The following is a 25,294-nucleotide window of genomic DNA, read 5'->3' on the forward strand; positions in this document are numbered from 1 at the left end:
AAAGGGCCGTGGGCGGGAGTGGGGGGCGGGTGAGGGGAGCCGGGACCGAACTGGCTGTCTCTGCGGGGCCGCGGCCAATCCGGAGTGCACCCCCTCCCTCCCCGCGGGAGGGCCCTGGGCGGCCGCCGCGGCCCGGCGGAGCCGCGGCCAGAGCGGGGAGCTCGACCTCCCCGCCGCTGCCGCCCGCCGGGGGCTCTCCGGCCTCGCCATGCCGCCGTGGGGCGCCGCCCTCGCCCTGCTCCTGGCCGCGCTCGCCCTGCTTGGCCTGCTCGCCGCGCTGCTGCGGCGCCCCGGGAGGCGCGCCGTCGGAGCGAGGACCCTGCCGGGGGCGCAGGGCCAAGACCACGAGGAGGAGGTGGACGGCGCAGGCCCCGCGGACCAGTTCAGCGACGGGCGTGAGCCTCTGCCCGGCGGGTGCAGGCTCATCTGTAAGCCGTCGGCGCTGGCCCAGTGCCTGCTGCGCGCCTTGCGACGCTCGACAGCGCTGGAGCCGGGCCCGCGCTCCTGGCTCTCCGGGCCCCACCTGCAGACCCTCTGCCATTTCGTGCTGCCGGTGGGGCCGGGGTCCGATCTGGCCCGGGAGTACCTGCAGTTGGCGGACGACGGGCTGGTGGCCCTGGACTGGGTCGTGGGACCTTGCGCCCGGGTTCGCCGGGTCACCAATGCCGGGGGCCTCCCGGCGGTGCTGCTGGTGATTCCCAATGCCTGGGGACGCCTCACCCGCAACGTGCTCGGCCTCTGCCTGCTGGCCCTGGAGCGCGGCTACTACCCGGTCATCTTCCACCGTCGCGGCCACCACGGCTGCCCACTGGTCAGCCCCCGGCTGCAGCCTTTCGGGGACCCGTCTGATCTCAAAGAGGCCATCACTTACATCCGCTTCCGACACCCCGCAGCCCTGCTGTTCGCGGTGAGCGAGGGCTCAGGCTCGGCGCTGCTGCTGTCCTACCTGGGCGAGTGTGGCTCCTCCAGCTACATGACCGGTGCAGCCTGCATCTCGCCGGTGCTATGCTGCCGCGAGTGGTTTGAGGCCGGCCTGCCCTGGCCCTACGAGCGGGGCTTTCTGCTCCACCAGAAGATCGCCCTCAGCAGGTGGGTAACGGCGGCTGCAGACGAGCAATGGGGGAATAGAGGTTTGGGGCTGAGAAACGGCTCTGCCTGGTTTTGAATCAAACAGGTTTAGAGCAATTTGGGCAAAGTTTTCCTCACACACTTCCTGAAGCGTCCAAACCCTCTAGTCTGGACAGAATCAGGGAAGCAGGTTTAAAAGCCACAGACGGACTCAGCATCATTAGCTAGAGCAGGGACTCCTGACCTGGGGCCCCCTGGCCTCACTCACCTCAGCCCCAGCGTGTCCTAGCAACCTGAGCACTTGCCCCACCCGCCACAAGAGGCAGCACCTGACACGGACATCGCTTAGTCCATAGCTTGTCAAATCAGCAAAGAGGGCTCTGGAAGCAATTGTGACTGGTTATCTGTCCAGAATGTTTCCTCTGAGCCTGGAGGTGACAGGAATCAGAAATTTGGTGGTATTTGATTGATTAAAATTCTTTAGACCTGACAGATGTTTTGCATATTCCCAGGTATATACTCAATATTTAATGCAAAAATTTTAAGAGTATTTAAACATTTTTTTTAATCTCCAAAAAGAAAAGAATCTACCACCAGGGTGACAGGGGAGAATTTTCCACTGAGAAGGCCTGAGTGACATTCCCACAGCAAATAACCAGGCCTCTGCTTACACCGTTGTTTTTCTAGGAGATGGAAGAACGAGGTCAAAGACATGATGGCAGCAGTGTGGTGTGGCAGAAAGACCTAGGATGTGGGGTCAGACCCACTTGGGTTCAAATCCTGAATTTCCAGCAAGTTAGCTAACCCCTTTGAGCTTCACTTCCCTCTTTAGTTAAATGGAGTTTATAATAACCACTTCCCAAGGTGGTTATAAGCATGAAATAAGATAATGAAAGTAAGGGGCCTGGCACCAATACATGGTGACAATTGTGATTTCTCTTTCTTTCCTTGCCCTATTTTGCCTCCTGTTCTAAGAAGGTCAACCCTGAGCTCAGCAACAGCCCATGTGCTACCATGGCAACCCAGAGCCGCTGGAACAGTCCAGGGGCAAGGTACTCTCACGTGGCTTAACTGCCAGTTTCCATCCCCAAATGACCACCCTCAGTACTGACCCTGGGCTCCAGCTGGAGGATAAGGTAAGGGAAGTGGAGAGGAAACCTGGGCCTTTAGGAACTGCCCTGCCCATGGAATTTTGGGATTGCCAACTTGGGGCAAGCCTCTTTGAATGTTTGCAGGAAACACCTATCCAAATTCAGCTGGCTAAGGCTGAATTAATCCAAATAAAGGACTGAGCTGCACATCCTGGCCTCCTGGTCAGGGTGCCAGGCCCTCTCCAGGGAGGTGGAAACAGCAAAGATGTCCCTCTTTCCCAGAGCAGTTGCTCTCAGGCTCCCATTTGGGGCCTCACCCAATTAATTACACTCCCAGTCACTTCCTCCGCCACTCAGTCCTCTCTAGGAATACCTGCCCCACTGATCAAGGACACACTCATTTGTCATCAGCTGGATAGCATAATATCTTTTTAAAAAGCAAACAAACTAATACAACTTAAAGTAAGATGTTAATGTTGGGGGATGTCACTTGCTAGTTTGGATAGTCTGAGCCACTGAGTTCTTCCAAGAGAGGTTCAGGAGGTGACATTTCATAGCAGGTTCCCTACAGAGGGTCTGAAGATGAGGTCTGGAGGAGAGCTGTTGCAATAACTCAGCGGCTGTAAAGTCAAATGCTGCCCCAGGGCTGGGGAGGTAATGCCATGAATGACTGTCCTGGTAGAAACTGTAACACAGGAAGGAGGGAGGAAATACCCTGATTGTTGCCATGCCAGCCCATGTCGCCAGATCTCCCCAATCCCCTCGAGAAGCCAGATAGATGCATTTTACGTGAAATCTCCTGATTTTAAATGATGGCAATGACATGGAAGTTTAATACATTATATGGCCAAAGAAAGCCTCTGTGGTCAGAATCTGGCCTGTGGGCTGCCACTCTGTAACTTCTGCTGTCAATTTATTTTCCAGTTCTTTCCTCTCTTTCCTTCCTTCCCCATTCAACTTCTTTCTGCCAGGTATGCCACAGCCCTGGAGGACACAGTGGACACTGGAAAACTGTTCAGGAGCCGCTCCCTGCGAGAGTTTGAAGAGACCCTCTTCTGCCACACCAAGAGCTTCCCCATCAGCTGGGACACCTACTGGGACCACAACGACCCCCTCCGGGATGTGGACGAGGCAGCCGTACCTGTGCTATGCATCTGTAGCGCCGATGATCCTGTGTGTGGGCCCCCAAACCACTTTCTGCCAACTGAACTCTTTCACAGCAACCCCTACTTCTTCCTCCTGCTCAGCCGCCATGGAGGCCACTGTGGCTTCCTGCGCCAGGAGCCCTTGCCAGCCTGGAGCCACGAGGTCATCTTGGAGTACTTCCGGGCCTTGACTGAGTTCTTCCGAACGGAGGAGAGGATGAAAGGGCTGAGCAGGCGCCGAGTTTCGTTCCTAGGGGGCCGGCGTCGCTGGGGAACCCTGCCAAAGCGGGAGGTCTCTCCCTCTTCCAACCTGGAGGAGATCTTTAGCTGGAAGAGATCGTATACAAGGTGAGACCTGACCCAAGAACCCGCCAGCCCTGCGAGGAAGAAAGAGCTGGGCACGGCTGAGTCCTGAAAAGGCATTGAGGACTGAATGGGGCAGGCAGCTTCAGCTCTTTGCCCCTGATTCAGCCCCTTCTCTCTTAAACTGGTCTGTGGAAAGAGATGGAACTTCAGCAAGCTAGCGTTCATTTGCCCCTGAGCAGAACTCCTGCCCAGGCCCTGCTCTACACATGCCAACTCATCCTGGTTCAGCAGCTGGGCATTCCCTGTCACTGTCCCCTGTCACCGACTTCATAAGCCAAAGAATATCTCCATGTACGTCCCTGGACTCAAGAGAAAATGCTCGCTTACAGCAAAGATACAAAGGAGATGAGTTTTGTGAGCCATTGGGCAGGTCTGTGCCACATAAATAATCAGCTCTGTGACGCTGGTTCTCAAGCTGGAGCCACTTGATGTAGTGAGGACAGGATGTTTGTGTCTCGATGCTACTTCCCTCGTTTTTTTCTGCGGCTGTGGCGTTCTGCTGACTTCATGTGGTGGCAGACGTGGAAGTGGCTCACAGAGCTAACGCGTCTTGCGTTGACTGTGAGATAGGCCCAGAGGCAGTAAGTGCTGTGCTGAGACTGGGTTGGGGAGGGCAACCAGCTAGACAGCGTGAACGCCTGCGTCTGGAATACCAAGGGCCAGTCTTTCGGTTGAGTTCTGCAGGTCCTGACTGGGAGTGGGGCTGATCTGGGGCTTCAGCCTAGGACCTCAAGACTCACTAGAGAGATCCCAAGGATGATTTTAGGAAGAGGAAATCCTCGCAGCGTCTGGTTGACCATGGCTCAAGGAGCCAGGCTCTCAGACATTCTAGCTGCTCCCTCCAGTACCATTTCGGGGGATTACTCCAGAGAGTTCTAGTGAGAGGTGTTTTTCTCCTGAGATGTGGGCTTTCTCTAAGTGGTAAAAGTATAAACCTCATATCTTAGGTGTTTTTTTGGTTAGTTGCCCTGTTTTCTGACACTACTACTAGCCTTTCCCTCTCCAGACCCTGGAGAGACATCTGGGACCAGAGAAAGCAAACAAAATTTCCAAGAGATTGGCTAGAACTGACTCAGTGATTTATGAATATTTCACATTACCATGCTTTTTCTGCTCAGTTATTCAAAAGGCCATCCATGTAGATGCAGGAAAAGCTTCCTCCTGGATCTGACCACTCAGTGACTGATAGGCTCTTTGGTTTTATGAGGACTAATGCTTAAGATCAGAGTAAAATAAGGCATTGTACAGATTGACCCACACCTTGGTTTGGATTAGGCCATTAAGCAATACAATAGGACATCCAGTTCCTCCCAGAAAATCCTTGCCCTGAAATTTTAATTGGTCATCAAGAAAGAAGGCACCTGTTTTGACAGGAAGCTCCATACTGGCCTCACAAATAGCAAAGCAATTTGAAGAAGGAGAGATGTTTACCAAAAGCCATATCCTAAGGCTTGGTATGAGGAACTTTTGGGGCCATGATTTTAGGTTTGGATAATTTTAGCCCATCCTTGTTCCTCTGGATCAAATAAAAAGAAACTCTGAACTATCCAAGAATCTAAACTGAAATGCAGACAACATTCAATTGTCTAAGGCACATTATCCTGTCATGAAAAAATTCCCTCCCTCCTTTCCCCACTTCTTGTTCCTCCTCCTCTATGTTCCTCATCTAACATTCTCTCACTATTTCTGAGCAGGAGAGATAATAAGGAAGTGAACCCTAAAGAAGCTGTTCTACTTCTGGTTAACGCCTGGGTATAAGGCTTGGCAAAGAAGAATTACTGACATCTGGCCAGCCCCCTCCCCCAGCATCTGGTACAGTGGGGATTTCAGCTTATTAGGTTTTGCAGTCCCATATGCAGGACCCTATAACCATTCAGAACTCACTGCAAAATGGGGAGCAGTCCAGTGGTTTTTAACCACCCCCACCCTCACCACCCAGGATTAAAGGGCCCCTAAGGGCTAAAATCCAGATTGTTTCTCTAGGCCAGATACCACGGGACTCTGGTTAAGATAATAGCTTTGGGAGAAATCATGGTTCCTTTTTTACAGGAAAGCCAGCTTGTGGGGTGGGGTGGGGGAGGATATATATATATATATATATATATATATATATATATATATAAAATTTTTTTTTCCAGTTATAGTCTTAAAGCTCTGTGAACAGCAGAACAGCCCTTGTCCCTTGGATCCCCTTGGATCCACAGCCCTAATGACCTAAACCCTAAAGTATTTCTCCTCCATGCCCCTGTGCCAGAGGTACTCATAGCCATTCTCAGGAAGCTACCTCTCTCTCATCTTCTCATCACCATTTGGTGACATCGCTGCTTTTCAAGCCATTTTTGCCAAGAAAGCGTAGTTCCTGTTCAAGCAGGTTTGGGTGACCCTGTCCTTCAGTGTAACGATGAAGGAATCACCCAAATTGGCTCTGCTTTGGTTAATAGCTAATTATATGAAACCAGATGGAGGAACCCCAGGCACACATTCTGAGAGAAGGCATGGCCCTAAAAACGAAGTGACAAATTATGAGTTTGGGGAAGCAAGAAACAAACAACAAAACAAACAAAACCCAAAGAAGTACCACTGAGTTGGGAGTTTTCCAGGTAGCAAGTCTTTAGCAATCCTCTCAGGTCTCATTCACTTGCTTGCCTCCCTTTTGGTCTCTTCATTATTTATAAACACCTTCAAATGGTAAAGGGGGAAAAGAAAACACAATCCAATTACAATAAAGGAGGCATAATCTCAGACCTGAGTTATCTGTCTCCACCCACTGGATCAGAATGCAGGAAGCAGACAACTGCTTCTCAAGGTTTTCTTGAGTCCTACTAAGTTCTGACCTCTGATACCAAAGACTGTGCTAAGCTGTAACTTAATTCTCTTAAAGATTTAGTATTTTATGTATTTATGCATAGGTTTCCAAGGTGGCTTGGCCAGAGATGACAATAATAAAAAAACATAGCACCAAATCCTCATTTTGAGATGTCATCTCTGTTTTGAGTGAAGATATCCTTGCTAAGACTTGAGTACTGTTAGAAAAGAGGTCTTGACACAGGAAGTGTCATCTTAGCTTTATATATAACCTCAAAACCACCCCAGAGTCAGAAGTTGCTCTGTACTCATCTTCCACCCAGACTGCAGGATCCTTTGTCAGTCAGTCACCCTCAGTAATGCCATGGTTTCTTCCTTTAGAAATGAACTTTAGTATAAAGTTCCCACCCTGCTTAAACAGGCAGAGATACTTGGCCACTTTGGCAGAACTTGCCAATGATACCAATGATTCAATGATACCAATGATCCTACAGCCAAGCCACAAAAGATGGCATCAGAAACTGTTTTCACTAGTTATGACAGTTTGTAGAGTTAAGATTAAGAAGTTATACCTAGGGAGTGTCCAAGTGCCCAGGGATGGAACGAATGCCTTAGGAAGCAGAAGGTCCTGCATCATTGGTGGTATACACAAGCTAGACTGCTCCTAGGCACATATCATGGAGGGGACATGTGCTGAGAAATAAGGGTGGCCTACATTAGATATAAGGTCTCTTCTCATCTGAGAGTCGGTGACTGGAAATAATGCTAACGAGCTCAGTGGGTTGTAAAGACTTCTGGTTGGTTTATGGGCTTGAGGATCAGATCATAGACCTGATCCAAATTCTGGGAGTTGGGAGATGATATAAAGATTTTAATGAAAATAACCCTACCAAAGTGACCAGAGGATGTTTTAAGACATCTAATAATTATGCTTTGAAGTATCCAGGAAGAGCTAAAAGTTTAGAGGAAAAGTAGAATTTCATTAAAACAAAAAATAAAAGATATTAACACTTAAAAAACAAATGTCTCTGGCTCCTCCAGCCTTCCTGTGTAATAAGGTATCTTGCTCTAGTGTCTATCACTAGTGAGATTGAAGAAAAAATTCTCTCAGCTTGTTTGCCTCTGAATAATAAATTGCAGTCTCCCTGCAACAATGGAACGTCATCCTTTTTTAAATCTCCACAAACAAATGTGCTGTTTGTCTTCTTCTTAAGTCGTCTATGTACTGAGCTGTGCTTACCTACCTGTGGAGTTAACGGAGCCTCACTGCACATTCTCTATTTGCTGGTTGTTGCTTCACTTCTATAGATCTAGGCTTGTGTCCCCTAACACTAACCAGCGGAACCTCTGTTTAATCAACAACCAGGCCTCCTGCTCTGGGCTAATAATTTCCCAGCAGGCTCAAAATTCCCTGATCATCAGTGGTACCTACACAGAGATATCTTCCAGTGGGCAATTAGTAATTTGTGTGTTGGATAGAGCACTGAAATAGTTTGGAGATGTGGGTTCTAGTTTCTACTTCACTTGTGACTCATATGAGTTTGGGCAAGTTATGAGTTATTCCATATGCAAAGACTGAGACTGTGAATAGGCCTTAATTAAGGTCTGTTAGGCTATAATGAAATAGTAAAAGCAGACGGATCCCATTCTTCAAGCCCATTTAATTCCTCAACCAGAGCTCAAAGACCTCTATAATGAGGTGGCATCTGCTTTCAGATCAGAGTCTATATTCTGATTCTTGTAAGGCCAAGGATTTCCAGTTATTAATTCCACTGCAAAGTTGGGAAGGGCCTGGAAGAGCAGCACCTTTGAGGCTTACAAACTGGGTGCTGGGTTGCCCAATTGAGGACAAACTCTCCCCACCCCCTTCCCAAACACACACACACACACACACACACACACATGCGCGCTCTCTCTCTCTCTGATAACCATGTTATGGCTAAGAGGTTATACATTGGTTCATTTGTTCCAGCCAAAAACTATCTGCTTTCCTATTTCTTGTAAGTGATGGTCAGAAAGGATGTGACTTTTAAGATCTCAGTTAGTAGTGATGGGGCTAAAGACCAGAACCCTAAACCACTGCTCTTTATGCCATACTTTGCCTTTTCCTAGTCAATCACTGGCTAAGATGACAGTAAATAATGCTCATTTTAAACTCCATAATGTAAAGGGTGTTAACAAAAGGAGAAAGAATTTGTCTTCAGAGCTGCTGCACAACTCTTGTGGCGGAGCCAACATGAATCTGTAAATGGCACCCCTAAAGTTATTACACAGCCTGCAATAAACAACACCCTCAGCAGCCTTGTCTCCCTCTTATCCATAAGAACAAGTATCTGAAAGTATAATTAAAGTCACTAATTGCCTAGGACATATATAGGAAAACCCTGGTTTGGCAGCTGGCATCACTGAGATGTAGATGATAGCACTAACTTATAACCCTGGGGCTGTGGAGCTAGCCAACCACTGTGGTGATTTTTTAATTTATGTTAAAATTTCTTTTATAAAAAAAAAATTTCTTTTATAGTCAGGTAGGATGGGCTTTAAACCCTATAAACCCTAAGCATAACTCAGAGCATCTCTGATGTGTTTAGTCAATGACAGCATTTGTTTTGGGTTGCTGACATGGTAGAAGCACCTAACTCTCCATCCACTGTAGTTTGAACCGCTCAATTGTGGGGATAAAGCAGAAAGAACTCTTGTTTTTTAAACCCCCTTTTAACTCAACCAAATTCAAGGTGGGATGTTGGGAAATGCTGGAGATAGAACACCTGGAATCAAATCTTGGCTCTGCCACGTAGTTGTTTGACCCAGGCAAATTAAACACTACATAAATGCTAATTAATCTCAAAATAGCTCAGCATCAACATTCTAGGAGTTTAGAAGCTATGTTAAAAAGTTAAAAGTGCCATTTTTCTGATAGTCTTCTATTCAATAAAGTAGGTAATCTCAACTACACTTTTTAAAATGACAACACTTAAAACTATTTTCTAATAGAAAACAACATATAAACCCCAGCCCAAGAAACTCCTTCCCTCCAAATTAAGCCTTCTGACAAAGTCATTTTAACAGGACTGGATTAGATACTCTACCCCATTCAGGGCTGAAATGTGATGATTTTCAAATCTGGGAAAACGAACCCAGGTGAAACCACCTTGTGAAGCTTTGTACAAGGTCCAAGAACTGCATACATCTATGTGTCCATGTGTCTGGGAGGAACTGTAGTTACACAGACCACAACATATGTCTATATAAAACTTAAGAACCTGCAACAAGCCATTAGAAGCTAAAGTAGAATCATCTCACATCCACAGCACAGTAGGCTACTTCACTGTCTGGGCACACAGAATTCGAGGCAATTAGTCTAGAGGGTTTTAGTCTACACTAGGGAGCTCATTCTTACCCATATCTTACTCATTTTTGTAACCCCCCAATGTACAGCACAGTGCCTGAGATTCAGTAATTACCTAGTAAATAGTCACTGAACTGAAATATACTTTATCTTTATGGGAATACAATTACTTAAAAAAACTGAGCAGACACTCTGTGTACTAAAATTACTTTATTACAGTTGATTTTTTTTAAACATTTCCTTTGCTATGATACAAAGGATACTTACAAACAAAATATTACATATGACCTTGTTTTCGCTCTTATGTTCTGACAACTTGGTAACAGCTTTAAATGCACAATCTATACAATTAATACAGGTTATATATGAACTATAAGGTATGTTGAACCAGAAGAATACTGACAATATACTGTACAATAAGCCTTACCAATTAGTGCTGCGGACCATTTCTACCAAAAGGAAAATGCACATCTGTACAGTCACCTTTACCAGCTGGTGCTGACAGTGAGGGAGAGGCTTCTTCCCCATTGCAACCCTTGATAAGCCTCCCCTGTGGGTGTCTGTTTGGTCCGAAAATTAAGAGGACTGTGTATATTTAAAATTAGTCTCCGGTAAAGTGGCAGAACATCACTTTCAACATGAGAATCTCTTGCCAAAAAAATCAGTCCTAGTTTTAAAAGACCACAGGTCCTTTGTCCACCATGAAAACCCTACAGGCTCAAGGGCTTTAGGAGATGAGAAGATGAAGGCTGCCAAAAAAGGAGGCAAGAAACCAAGCCAAAATCTAGGTCTTGCAAAATCATCATTTTTCTTCCCTTCACCAAAGGGAACTAGAAATGTACAAATTCATTGATGAACCTCAATGATAACATATCAGTTAGCTGATAACCCTCATTTTATCTGGACCCCTGACTTGTGGGAATAACTGAAAGAGATTGTGAATAATATATACCACTTTTAGAAAAGAACCTCTTGCTTAGTTAAAATATTCCCTTTAGCCACCAAAGCTGGTCCTGGGCTATTACAGGTGTGCATTCATCTCTCAATGGTCTACTCAGAAATGATAAGGTTACAGCTTTTTTTCTTTTCTTTTTTCTTTTTTTAAATAAAAAAGCAATTGACTGAAGCATTTTTCTTTTTTTAGGTAAATAGCAAAAATAAAAATAAAAACCAACCCTGGCATTTGCACGAATAATGCAAATGGAGCGATATGGCCTTTAAGGTAATGGGTTAGTAGAAAGGAAGAGAAGTGAAGAAAATCCAGAGAAAATGATGTACTGATTTTTCTTTTTAAAAATTTCTACAATACATGTGCAAAAAAATCATGCTGGTTGAGGAAAACAAAAGTAAATGAGTATATAAAACTAAAATCATAAATAATATGTTTGGATGACTGGTAAAAGCAGAAACCAACCTGGGTTACAAAAAGGATTATACATTCAAGATGCTCTTAAACCCAGTGGGATAACTTATGTTAAAACTGTGTTAATAGTTACGTTAAAAATCTCAAGTTTGTTTTTAAATCTTCACAATACAAGCAAAGCTGTTTTAAAATATACACTATACATATTTCTCATAGTCTCTCCAACCTCATTAATGCGCATTAGGCTATCTTTTTCATGTACTAAAACAAGGGGGTTTTGAAAGCTAAATTGCTCAGAGTAACTCATCCATTATTTAAATGTTTAAGTTTTAAATGGGTTAAAATTTTTAGCAGACCTACATAAATAGGATTTAGCAACACAAGTGTTAATAAAAAAACTCTAAAGCACTTACAAATTATCAGGTTGAAATAGTCTCGGGAACTTATGTGCACTATACTTCAAAATGTTATTTACATCAGACCATCACTTTTGTAAAAATTTCCCTAAAAAATAAAAAACAAAATAAATTTGGAGAATTAACCCACTCTAACCTAGCAGAGAAGGATCATAAAAGGAGAGGTAAAACAATAACAAAATTATCTCTTAATAGAAATCCCACATATCCCTCTCTACTTGGATTTTGCCCTATGAAACCACCTGCAATTCCTAATAGGCTCATTTATCAAGTGGCAAGATAACGTGGTAAAATACCTTGTCAGATAGATTACTGGCCTCGAGTGGACTTCCTAAAAAAAATTTTCCTACCTGTGTCTCCTGCTTGGATTATTTTAGGACACGTGTATGTAATTAATTGGAGGGGCACTCTAAGTAGGCACAACTCCCATTTAATGTGGAATAAAAGGTCTGACATAAAATGCTGCTGGGAAGAAGGGGTGGTGGTTTCTTTGATACTATGAAATGCAAGAAAGCACATTTGGAATAGGCACCAAAAAAGAGCTTTCTGGCAACATACCAGGGGCAGCCAACATCTTAATAAACTAAATATACTTGTCTATGACCAAAAAAGGGTTAGAAGGGTTCCAATATTTCCCCCCAGGTTTGTTTGATATGTGCCCAATAGTCACATGGCCAGCTGGAATCTGCAAACATTAAGCAGTTCCATCCTTTCAAATCACATAATTCATTCCATGACCATGTGTAATTTATAGAAACAATAATGTTCATGCTGAGGCAATGTATTTGAGGGCTCAGAAAAAGCAAACTGTGCCACTGAGAGAAACCTGTTCCCATACAACTGGTCTTCATGCTTTCAAGTGGCCCAAATATACCCTTGATGCTAAGCCAAGCCATGCAAAAGCGAAGAGTACACACTTTTCATTAACACTGGTATCTCATTTCTAAACTTCACTGACCTCAGAGTTGCCAAAGAAACATGAGTAATGAAGGCACACAAATGAAGGTTCATGGATTTAAAAAAATGCAATTCCCTCATCTATGTTTACCAGCTTTAATGACAAAGAAATTGTCAAAGGATTGACAAAGGAATACATGTAATTCTGGAAATAGGAAAATGCTCCAGAAATGGGATCAATGTGCCAGTAATAAGCATAGTTCATTTCATTTGAAAATTCAGCGAGAGCCCAATAAACAATTCCAAGCCATAATGTTATCACCTGCATAATTTACATAAACATTAAAACCCTTGCACTTTATAGACAAAACACACTTCTGTAAACATGGCCACTGGGGGAGGGAGGTTCCCTACCTCATTCATGATTGAGGACATGTAATCATTGTATTAAATAAAATGACTTTGCTTCAAAAGATTTTAAACCTGACCAATGGTTGAGCTTAATTTCTCCCTGTTTAACAACACTGAAGCATTAATTCTAAAAATGTTACCTAGGATGGTTTCAGGGTTAGATGCTAGGACCACAACTGGCAATGACAGCAACTCCTCTCTAGCTGGCACAGACTTATAAACTTTAGTACAAAAACAAAAAAATACAGAAACTAGGTCAATTTGTTAGCTAAATATTTACAGATAATTACATGATTTCTTCACTCACAATTGCTAAAAACTATGAGTGAAAAGGAAACTGTGCAGGTTGAATTACCCGTAATTTAGGGGGAATTCTGGGGTATCAAGATACCCTTTTCATTCATTCACAAGTCTCATCTTCTCTCTACTTTTTCATGGTAAACTACCTACAGATGTCCAGATTAGTATATCCAATGGGCATCCTGTTTCAGAGGATTAACCTTTTTCTCTATTTAAAGACTCTCTTGTACATTTAAAAACAAAACAAACCCAACACAATCAAACATAAACACACACACACAGACACATACACACACACAAGCTCTGAAACTTCAAGAAGTTCTGATTGCTGGGTAACAGTTAACAGTGATGGTGACATAGTAAATGGCTCCCCAGTTTTAATTCTCTGCCTTTATTTTCTTTAAAGGATATCTATTTTGGGGTGCGTGAGAGGGAAGTGCAAGTTTAAGAAACCCACAACAGGCAGATAAGGTGCATGCTAATTTACATATTTCTTATGATCTGAAGACTACCATTAGGCCAAATAGATTCTCTTCCCTTGCATGAGTGAAATTTTGGAAATCTGAATATAAACAAGGGAAGAATTAGTTAATGTGACTTTAAAGGGGGCTACCAGAATTCAGTAGAAAATATAAATGCACAATAAAGGAAGAGTTCTCAGCTTCACTTTCTTTTTCTAGACAGTGTTTAATAAAACTTCTTTACAAATTAAGTCACTTCCAATGTAGACTTACTGTAGTGATTTAATAAAAGTGCAGACAACATAACCAGACACACAGCAAAATAGACTTCAATCAGTAGTCCTTGCATACAAGAGGCAAGTCTGCTAAGTGTACAGCACACTCTTCATCCTTTAAGGAATCTGAGGATGGAAAATTTCCAGTTCTTAACAACTAAGAGTAAGTGAGTGCCTTTTAATAGGCAATGCTACAACCTGGTTGGGGGGCACTATCATGATAGATGAGGGAAAACAGAGAATTTGTTTCTCTTTAATAAGGATCTGTATTTTGGTAAGCAGCTCCAAGATGACAGCCCAAGTTTTAGATTTGTTCCTTAGAGAAAGCAGTTTTCTAAGAAATAAGAGCCTCCTCTTCCATCATTATAGGAGATTCACACTTATACACCTTAAATATATTATTTTCTGACTGGAACATACACTAGACACTTCACATTGTGAGCATGGAACAAAATGCAGGGCCATATAAACTACTTAGGAAAGGGTTGCAGTGTTGGGCCAAATCTGTGCTTGAAAAGTAGTGCCTCCGAAGGGGTGGAAGGTGCATGAAGAACTTACTATTAGCAAGCAAGAGGAGGCAGCTAAAAGGAGAAAGCCCCTTGCCAATACCAAATCCTTCTCTCCCAGTGGCCATTTCCTGTTGATTTTATAGTTTAGGAGAACCTTAGATGCTTTAGCAGTAATTCCTTTCTTGGATGTTTTGGTCCTTAGCAAAATTTATAATAATTATTATCAATGGAGTAAAAAGGGTAAGAGGATCAATGGCACCACTACTAAGAAATATGCATGGAGTGCACATGAAGATTATGTGACTTATTGGTTCTTTTTATCTTTGCAGAGGAATCACCACCAGTGTTTCTAGTTTCCATGGTTCATTTCTCTCTGCATCACCTATCTTTCATTGCATCATGACACAAACTCACAGAAACACTAACTGGCTCCTTCCCCAGCACTATTTTACTGCATTGCAACTTATGGTTCCACATTTTACTTAACTTTCTTTCCACCCACTCAAGTGCTAAGAGGGGATTAAAATAGAAAAGATTGCATCTAATGACCACCTTCTCATAAATATCAACCCAGAGTACTCATTGTTAAGAAACACATGCATTCTTGCCTTAACTGAGGACTAAAATAATGAAACAAAATAACAGAACCTTAAGTGCCCTGATGGAAATGTACAGTATGAATTATATTCATCAATCTATACACACATATAGACACTCATATGTATATACAATATATACATACAAATGATAATAACTATACCAAAAATGTGCATATTTAACACAGTTTTTAAAAGCCAGTAGATTATGGTATAATACAATTTATTTCCACTAGTGAATGGCACAAATGGAGAAATGCAAAGGAGGTGTTTCAAGTACAATAAAGTCATTTTTCACAGGTGAAAATAAACAGTATTATTCCAGTGTCCAACACAATGTATTCTATAAAAGTTTAAAATGCCATTTAGTTAAAGAAGTAGAAAGCTACTAAAGTCTGCCTTATGGTCTGAAAAAGACACTCATAGCGTTTTCAATTTTTGAAAAGGGGGTGAGGAAAAATAGGTGGGAGTGGGAGAGAGTCAAGGACAGTTTCTTTAGTGTACTGAATGATGTTTACCTGATGTCTAGGCAGCTGAAAATCATAATGACTATGCTAAAAAGTTCAACTCACCAATAAATCCTTGGCCTAGAGTACCAAGCATATCATATCTGTGGGTGTGGCTTCAAATGCAGGACTACTCATCTCTAGGCACAGAAATGACTAAAAAGAATGGCAGCTCTGAATAAAACTAATAAAAACATATTTTCCAACTAACTTTATCTATATAATGAAAATACTTTGATACTTTAATTTGGGGTTAGAGCTGACTTTAATAAGGGGAAAAATATGTGCAAAAGGAAGGGAATCCCATTAGGAACAATATATTTCAAGGTATGAGGTTTTGCATTTTTCTAATGCTAACTTAAAAAAGGGAGAGACAGTGAACACAAGAAACTTTTACTGCCAAGCTCTGGATACCAGACATAGCATTTACGACTTTCTGATATGCTGGACAAATATCCCATACTTTTTATTTTCTTAAACACATATATATCAAGTGAACACCAACAATGGGGAAGAGGTAGTAGTAATTTAATCAAATGTTGACGTCTGTACACTGATTCAGAAAGTGCCTGCTTCTTTCTTCAGAATCTCTCAAAACCTTTCAAATTTTCCTGCTACAAGCTTTACTCTTTGATAATTCCTACCATGTATGATATTCCTCAGAAGTTAGATCTTGCAAACACACACAAGTCAATTAAGTTGAACCATTTTTGCAAACTATATATATTTTAATTAAAATGAACTTAATGGAATAATCCAGGTATAGTCATGGCCTACATGTAAAACTGGTTGCCACACAATTAAATCAGATACAAAGACCTACTGGATAGACATTTGGAGTCAGTATTCAATCACAATTTTACAAGTACATATGATCTGCATGAACTCAATAACTCAATTTGACTAATTTAAGTCCACAAGTGGACTTTAACATGTATTATTGGTAGTATTTTTTATTTTAAAGAGTTTTGTATGTAAAACTGAGCTGCACTCCTATTCCATGCCTCCAGTAGTATAGAGGGGCCAGACCTAATAAGAATTTTTTTAAAGGTATCAAATTCATATTTTTGGACATTAATTTTAAAGCTCTCTCCTATCATTTTCCTCCAAATAGGTAAATATCTCAATTTGTTTGAAATCCTGTATAATAGGTGAATGCAAAATGATAGAAAATTAAAAGCTCCTTTCATTAGATAGACAAGAAGTACATGTCACGTTCACCTAAAAACTGGTGATCTCAAGCATGGCCAAGAGGACAATGTACCGGAGTGCTACCTGAAACACTGCCTAAAACTGTGTGTGAATTCTACTGTGATCTTGGTTTTTAAAAGATTTACATTAAAATATTAATTTTTCTTCTAGTTACCTTTAAATGAATGCCAGAAACTCCTAAAGGGGAGGATTCATGGAGATTAGACTGACATACCTGGGGAAGACTTAAATTTTGTTGAGAAAGCCAATATTTCAACAATTATAGATTACTGTTTGGTCATTAGCCTGGTCTAGGTGAAGAGTATCATTGAGAGGGACTCAGAAAATTCTACCTTGGAGTTCTCTGACTATTACAAAAAGCAGGATCCAGAGTCAGCAGCAAGGGTTCTTCAAGACAAGGGAGGGGTCAAGACAACTTGTAAGAAACTCTGATTTATCACTGAAAAGAAAGTTTTTTTCCTTCAAGTCATACTCACAGCTTCCTACCCACCTTCAACTCAATTTCCACACTAGCAGTGGAATACCAAGTAACATCTAACTTTCAGCATTGGGTTGATCCTTCATTGCAAAACAAAACAGAACAAAACAAAACAAAACAAAACACGCCCCTCTGTGGGAAAAAAAAAAGTTAGCGTTTGTCAAGAGATTCCCTGACCACTATAACTTACTTTACTTTTTTTTTAAAATTTGCCAAACTTGCTAGTTCCTTTTCAGTAGTACTTTAGCACTGAGGCTAGAGACTTCTGGAAGTGGTGTTTCCTGTTGTGTGATGTTAACATGATGCCAAATAGTCACTAAGTCTCAAGGAACTAGAAGTTTGTAAAGTATTGCAGCAACAAAAACAGCAATTAAAAAAAAAAAGAAAAAAAAAAGAGGACCTGCACATGCAGCAAAATCTACAGTGGTGATGAGGATTAGTCAGCAGCTGGTAAAGTCATTGGCTCAGTGACTCCTGGTTCACTATGGCAACTAAGCATTTAAATAATTGGCTATTCTACTTGTAAACAGGAAATCCCATAAGCCAAAAGGGGTAATCAAATTATGTCTATGTAGTGTGGTGAGAATTCCAATAGATGGCAGTTTGCAAATATGGCATCATTCAAAACTCTCTGGCATTTGATTTGTATTGGCTATATGTTCTTTGTTTCTGTACAAAGTAAAAGTACTGTTTGGGGTCTTGGGAGTTATAGAGCTTAGCTAGGATAAGATATCACAGTATAAGCAACAAAATGTCAGGATATAGAGGCTTCATCTCTTCACTATGCTGCTGAACATACCCACCATATGAACTTTCAGGGGTCTCTCTCACCCTTCTGGTCTTCCCCTTTAAAGGCTCACAGGTTCGTTGATGCAATTCCCACACAACTTGTCATCTCCTTACATCTCCCATCTCACCATGCCACAAAAAAGGCACAATTGAATGGACCAAAAAAAAAAAAAAAAAAATCACTGACAAATCTATGCAGCATTCAGAAAAAGAACTAAATTGTTTTCTACTCTCTGAAAAAGTCAATGGAACCCTTTAGTGTTCATGGATTTCCACATTCTTTTTCACTCCAAATGAGGCTGAGAAGTCAGACCAATTTAATAAAGAAAATACATTGGTGAGGGGACACAGATGTGTTTCCATAATAACTTGTTTCAGCATATGCTGCCTGCTGTGAGTAGCTTATAAGAATTTGGGGTATGGAGAAAGGCTTTAGATTTTTTCACGACCTTCTTAGGATATAATTGCCCCAAAGTGATGACTCAAGACACATTCCTGCATTCTATTTTTGCAGTGTTCAGAAAATACCCCCTAACTAGCCAATTTCTTGTAACCACATGCTTGAGATATATGTGTGTGTGTATGTGTGTGTGTGTGTGTGTGTGTGTATGTATATGTATACACACATACATATCTATTCCCCTTTTCAAAATTTCTCCGAAAGTTAAAAAACAAAAACAAAAAAACAAAACCCGGCAGCCAAATACTATGACATCTCAATTAGTAAACACAAAACAGAACGCTTTACAAAAATGAATAAAATATACCATATGCACTCAGCTTCCACACTGTAGTACCCAAGTGAGGAGGCTGCTGTGACGATGTCTGTAGGCAGTTTCTTTTGGCAGACAGCTCCAGCGGAATTGCCACTCTCAATTATTAAGTTATGTATAAGACATGTGTGACCCATTGGATATTTGTGAAGTGACACTCGTGCTTCTGCTCATGCCCTGCTCCGTCCGTCCCCCAGAAGCTGTCCGCCTTAGAGCCTGAGGGCTATTGCGGACTCCCATACTGCTACCTCGAGGTACCCCTTGCATTGGCCCTGAGGGGTGACCCCACGGCTGGGGTCCACCTTGCATTGGATGGCCCCAAGCCTGTGGTGGGCCACCCATGGGATGACCCCAGTGAGGTCCTGGACCCCCAGTAGGATTGTGAGACCAACCAGAAGCTCCTGGGTAGCTGTGGCTGAATGCCTCAGGGGAGAGATTAGAAAGGACCATGTTACTAAAACCTAGTCTCATGCTTTCAGAGTCAAAGGCTTCAATTTCTCTGGCTTGACGTTCCAGCAGGCTTCGTATTCGTTCTGTGCGTTCATTCTGCAAAGCCAACATTTCTTCTTCAATCTGATGGGGGTTAGGAGGAGAGAAGCAAAAAGAAAGCTGATTTATTTTTTAAAATCTACAAACTAAGGAAGTGATAATTACTCAGCTTTGAAGTGAATCATAAAAAAGTTCCCTCTGGCTATTTTATGGCTGTACATTCAAAAATCAAAGAGATGTACTATAGAAATAATACATAATTTATATTTCTAAAATGTATAAAATCAAGTTCTTAAAAGCAAAGGCAATAACCTCTACTGAAATAATAAATCAAGGCAATTATCACCAATGGCTACTAAATCATTAGGTAAAACACTGAATAAAAAAAAAGTGGGTGAAGGGAAACTAGCTTCATCAGACACAGCAAAATCTCACTCTAATAAAATAAATGTGGGGGACTTTCCTGGTGGTGCAGTGGTTAAGAATCCGCCTGCCAATGCGGGGGACATGGGTTCGATCCTTGGTCCAGGAAGATCCCACATGCCACGGAGCAACTAAGCCCGTGCACAACAGCTGAGCCTGCACTCTATAGAGTCCCAAAGCCACAACTACTGAGCCCACATGCCACAACTACTGAAGCCCGCGCGCCTAGAGCCCGTCCTCCGAAACAAGAGAAGCCACCGTAATGAGAAGCCCACGCACCAAAACAAAGAGTAGCCCCCGCTCGCAGCAACTAGAGAAAGCCTGCGCACAGCAATAAAGACCCAATGCAGCCAAAACTAAATAAATAATTAAATAAATAAGATTAAAAAAAAAAATAAATGTGGTATTGGTGTAGGGACAGACTATTAGTGAAACAGAAATAAAGATCTCAATTTGTAGGTTTTTAAAGCAGGACAAAAGCATTAATTAATTAATTAATTCAATGGGGGAAAAGATGGATTCTTAAACAAATGACACAGGCACAATTGGCCAACCATCTGGAAGGAAATAAAAATGGCACCCCATCTTATACCACATTCCAGATAGACCAAAGCCTTAAGTGAAAAGCAAACAAACAAAAACTAAAAAAAAGTTAGTTTCTAGGGCTTCCCTGGTGGCGCAGTGGTTGAGAGTCCGCCTGCCATTGCAGGGGACACGGGTTCGTGCCCTGGTCCGGGAAGATCCCACATGCTGCGGAGCGGCTGGGCCCGTGAGCCATGGCCGCTGAGCCTGCGTGGTCGGAGCCTGTGCTCTGCAAGGGGAGAGGCCACAACAGTGAGAGGCCCGCGTACCGTGCAAAAAAAAAAAAAAAAAAGTTAGTTTCTATATACCTAGAAATTAGTGGTTGGGTAGCCATCATCATCAGTTCTGAAAAACTGAAAGGTATTACAAATAAATGTAGTTGACTATACATATATTTTTTTAAATGTAAAATAATTCATAATAAAGTCAAGAGAATGAAAAAAAAAGTTGATGGAGAACTTTTTTATGACTGGTCAAATTGATAATTGCCTAAACCCACTGATCAATATTAATGTCACTTAAAAGGGGGACAGCTAGACATTATGTATCTTTTGATGTGATGCAAAAGGAAGTACACAGTAACCCTCATGAAAATTCCTTGCAAAACTTAAAAACTGAATCTAAATATAATCATGCCTCTGGATCTCATTACCAGTTTATATAGGAAATATGAAGTAAAAATGAGAATACATTAAACGACACCATGAGGACGCAATCAGCCAAATCCAGATTTTGAGAATTCCTACAGAACAAATGATCCAATCCAAATGGAGGGAAAAAAAAAGTGTAGGGGAGAGGCCCCTATTATAGACTAATTAACTTAAAAGACAATTAACCAAAGCAATGTCTGGACCTTGTTTGGGCCCCAATCCAAATAAGCCAACTTAAAGAAGACATTTCTGAGATAACAGGAGAAATTTAGGCATGGACTGAGTATGAGGTAATATTTAAATTTTATTATCAATTTTGTTAAATATTATGATGGACTTATGATTATATTAAAGTAAAAAAGTCCTTATCTATATTTAGGAGTGAAATGATGCTATGCTAGAATTTGCTTTAAAATATCCCAGACAGAAGGCAGAGGCAAGGCACTGAAGGAAAGATGGAAGACTACCAGGCTACCAAGGAGACTGCTTTTGTTGTTGATGAAGTGAGCAACATTGTAAAAGAGGCCATAGAAAGAGCCATTGGTGGCAATGCCTATCAGCACAGCAAAGTGAATCAGTGGACCACAAACATAGTGGAGCAAACCCTAAGCCAACTCACCAAGCTGGGGAAACCATTTAAATACATTGTGACCCGTGTAATCATGCAGAAGAACAGAGCGGGATTACACATGGCAAGTTCCTGCTTCTGGGACAGCTCTACTGATGGGAGCTGCACTGTGCGATGGGAGAACAAGACCATGTACTACATTGTCAGCGCCTTCGGGCTGTCCATTTTTTTTTTTTTTTTTGCGGTACGTGGGCCTCTCACTGTTGTGGCCTCTCCCGTTGCAGAGCACAGGCTCCGGACGCGCAGGCTCAGAGGCCATGGCTCACGGACCCAGCCACTCCGCGGCATGTGGGATCTTCCCGGACCGGGGCACGAACCCGTGTCCCCTGCAATGGCAGGCGGACTCTCAACCACTGCGCCACCAGGGAAGCCCCAGGCTGTCCATTTGACCACCTCGTCCAGCCTGTGATTTTCTCCTTTTGTCCCAACGTTTCTCTACCATCTTCTAACCACCAGCCATCTAGTCAGTGATCACCTGTCTCACTCTCTTTAAGTGTGTTTTTGTGGCACTCTCAAAATGCAGAGAAAAAAACCAAATAACCACACTGTTCTGTGACCTGCACATCCTAAGTCAGAGGAATCATCACTGAAGGTAGTCAGGAGCCTGTCCTGACACTTGTCTTAACTTTGAATGTTTCTTTTCAAAGGTGCTAAAAGCCTAAATCTGCTAAGTGTGAAACTTTCTCTAATCTGAAATGATTCAAACACACTAATTTTCCATACTTGTACTTTTGTTAGAATAATACATTATTCTAATTAAAAATATATATATATCCCAGACATTCTTTCCCCCAAGAGTGTGTGTGTGTATGTGTGTGTGTATGTAGTGGGGGGAATAGATAAGAAAATATTAGCAAAATACTGATAAATGTTGAAGCTGGGTGATGAGTACTTGGAATTTCATTGTACTAAGTCTCCCTACTTTTGTATATGTTTGAAAATTTCCATGAAAAAAAGTTTTTAAAAGATAGGAAAAAAGAGAATTTGTAAAGGAGCATTAAATAATCATGTTTCAAGATATTTGAGAACTTAAGCCAATAGTCATATTGCTATCTGTAGAAATCTAGCTCAATAAATGTTTACTTTCTATGTGTCATTTTTAAGTGCCCTTAAGAAAAACACAGTTTAGCATGGGAAACACATGCAAATAAAAATTACAATAGAATATGGTAAGATGTAATAATAGATTTATAAAGTATAGCAGAAATACTAAGGGACGGAGTGATTCACTCTACAGGAGAAGGAGACTAGGGCAAAGAAGTCTTCTTAGAGGAGGTGGTAGAGACTGGATTCTGAAGGAAGAATACAAGTTTACCAGGAAGACAAGCAGAGGGGAAAATATTTTCAGCAGAGAGAACATGTGGGAAAACATGGACAAATGGTAAAAATAAGAAGTGTTTGGAGAATTACAGATCGGCCAGATGGACTCCAGTAAGAAGAGTTTGAAAATTATCGAAAGTTCTAAATACTAGTGTTACAAAGATTTAGAGAGGGCCATTCATTTGAAGATTGAAGGAGAACTTAGATTAAACATGAATGCTTCCTGTGAGGTAAAGACATCAAATTGTTAACTGTGGTGATCTCTGAGTGGAAGGATTAAGGACATTTCTGTTTCTCTATATTTGCCAGGTTTTAAAAAATGACTGTGTATTTATAAAATAATTTCCCCACTCTTTTCATATCTATAGATAAAATACCCAATTCTTTGGAATTAAACTTATTTATCTCTAAGGATTCAGAGAACTTCAAATTTTTAAAGTATGTTATATGTAAAAAATTTTAAATCCATTTACTTAAAAGCACTTATTTTAATTTGAAGGATCTAATAAATGATGGGAAAGCACTCAGCATGTAACTGATCTGAATTCCTTGCATATAATCTGAAGGAAACTCATGATAAAAATATTAAACACATTAATGCTTATGAACCTTTTATCCAGTAAGTACTGCTTCAATTTCGTTTGCTGATTAGTTTTGCCATTCAAGAAACTCAGAACATTTTTCAATTAAAGAAAAATAAAACCTAAGATTTGTGATAGGTTACACTAATCCCCATTTCTTTTAAAACATGTTATTTATTACTGCAAATTAGAAAGGTGGTTTCACTGGGTAGATAAAAGTTACCATACTTAAGACTTGAGAGGCTCTCTCGACCTATCTTCTTTGAAATCAAATGTGATATTTTTGTGTGAATATTTTCAGTTCCACAAAGAAAGATCCTGTAAGATGTTCCAGTCGTCAATTCTCACTTAAAAACTACCAACCATGTTTGTTGATACTTAAGTGAAATACTGAAAGAAAATTAATTGAAATGATAAAACTAAAAAATGAAAACATTTATATTTTGGAAATACTGCCACTTTTCATGCACATATAAAATTCACAGGGAATCAACTAGGCGCCAATAAAAAATAAATTTTTTTTTAAATTCATAGGGAATTTAACATTTATAGTTATGTTGTCATTTTGCTGAAAATTTTAATGTAAATGAAATATGAGAAAAGTCATAAAAGGACCTTATGTGAGTCAAGTGAGGCCTACTTTTACTTTGTTGGTGCCTCAACCTACAGGAACAACTCTTGGTTCATTTCGAGATTAAAGCAAACTTCAAAGAGAACTATTCATCATGAAACAAGTAATATTCACTCTGGTTCCACCTCTATTTGTTTTCAGATTACTGTTTCTCATCTGTACAACGAGTAAGTGCCAAGTGCAGAAAATACAGCAGTTAAGATTTTTCAAAGTTTCTGTAGAGAGGATACCTGGGTTTGGTAGCTGCCAACTGACCCCAAACTGCTTTACATGCATGTCACTTGAAATGTAAATATTAGCCCTAGTAGCAACTCAAAGCACTATAGATTCATCACCCTACTGTTCCTTTATTATCTGTCATACTAAATAATCTTATGTATTTTCCCTTATCAAAGTAATATAAACCACATTAAAAAAGTAAAATATAGGGAATTCCCTGGTAGTCCACTGGTTAGGACTCTGTGCTTCCACTGCAGGGGGCACGGGTTCATCCCTGGTCGGGGAACTAAGATCCTGCATGCCGCGTGGTATAGTCCCCACCAAAGAAGTAAAACAGAAAAACAAACTATTCTATCATGTTAATATAGCCACTTCTAGCATTACTTCAATTCACTTTAAGTGTGATTGTTCTTTTTTATTTTAGTCAACACATCATAAGCATTTTTCTATATTAATACTGTCTTTGTAGCCATCATTTAAATGGCTGAATAAGATTTTATTAAGTGGCTTGGCCATAATTACTTAATTATATCTCTATCTTAGATGGTTATGTATTTTAAACCATTATAAACTATGCTATAATTACCATATTTAGCATCTTGCTTTTCCTATATTTGGATTTCCTTAGAATAAATTCTCAAACACTTAACATTTCCAAAGTACAATATATACTTCCAGAGGGAAGAGATATGGGGACATATGTATATGTATAACTGATTCACTTTGTTAAAAAGCAGAAAGTAACATACCACTGTAAAGCAATTATACTCCAATAAAGATGTTTTTTATATATATACACACACACACACACACACACACACACACACACTTCCAAATTGCTTTGCAAAATGCATTAACATTATATGAGAGTGCCACTGCACCTTCACCAATGTGTATCAGTTTTATGCCCATATTTTACTAGGCTCTGTAGAACATACAGGCTTGGTTCATATAGTGAAAT

At 41.1% G+C, this 25,294-nt stretch overlaps 2 protein-coding genes and 1 pseudogene across 3 annotated transcripts in view; 2 read left to right on the plus strand and 1 right to left on the minus strand.

The window, feature by feature from the left end:
* Positions 1 to 208: 208 nt before the first annotated feature.
* ABHD15 (abhydrolase domain containing 15) lies at positions 209 to 5,305 on the plus strand (the record flags this gene model as incomplete). Its single annotated transcript, XM_082679798.1, has 2 exons — positions 209 to 1,089; positions 3,131 to 5,305. 2 exons carry the CDS (start codon positions 209 to 211, stop codon positions 3,654 to 3,656), a joined length of 1,407 nt encoding a protein of 468 aa, XP_082535924.1. The 3' UTR covers positions 3,657 to 5,305.
* Positions 5,306 to 9,556: 4,251 nt separating this feature from the next.
* The window catches only part of TAOK1 (TAO kinase 1), a gene marked incomplete at its 5' end in the record, with an annotated part of 94,132 nt that continues 78,394 nt past the window's right edge, over positions 9,557 to 25,294 (minus strand). Inside the window, one exon of the mRNA XM_082678589.1 lies at positions 9,557 to 19,383. Within this exon, the coding sequence (XP_082534715.1) occupies positions 18,922 to 19,383 (462 nt within the window). The 3' untranslated portion in view covers positions 9,557 to 18,921. The remainder of the gene's footprint in view (positions 19,384 to 25,294) is intronic.
* LOC309837648 (dynein light chain Tctex-type 1-like) lies at positions 21,389 to 21,743 on the plus strand (annotated as a pseudogene). Its single transcript has one exon. The product of its transcript is annotated as a dynein light chain Tctex-type 1-like (transcript).

This window comes from Grampus griseus (assembly GCF_964374135.1).
Source record: "Grampus griseus genome assembly, chromosome: 20".
Classification (NCBI taxonomy): Eukaryota; Metazoa; Chordata; class Mammalia; order Artiodactyla; family Delphinidae; genus Grampus; species Grampus griseus.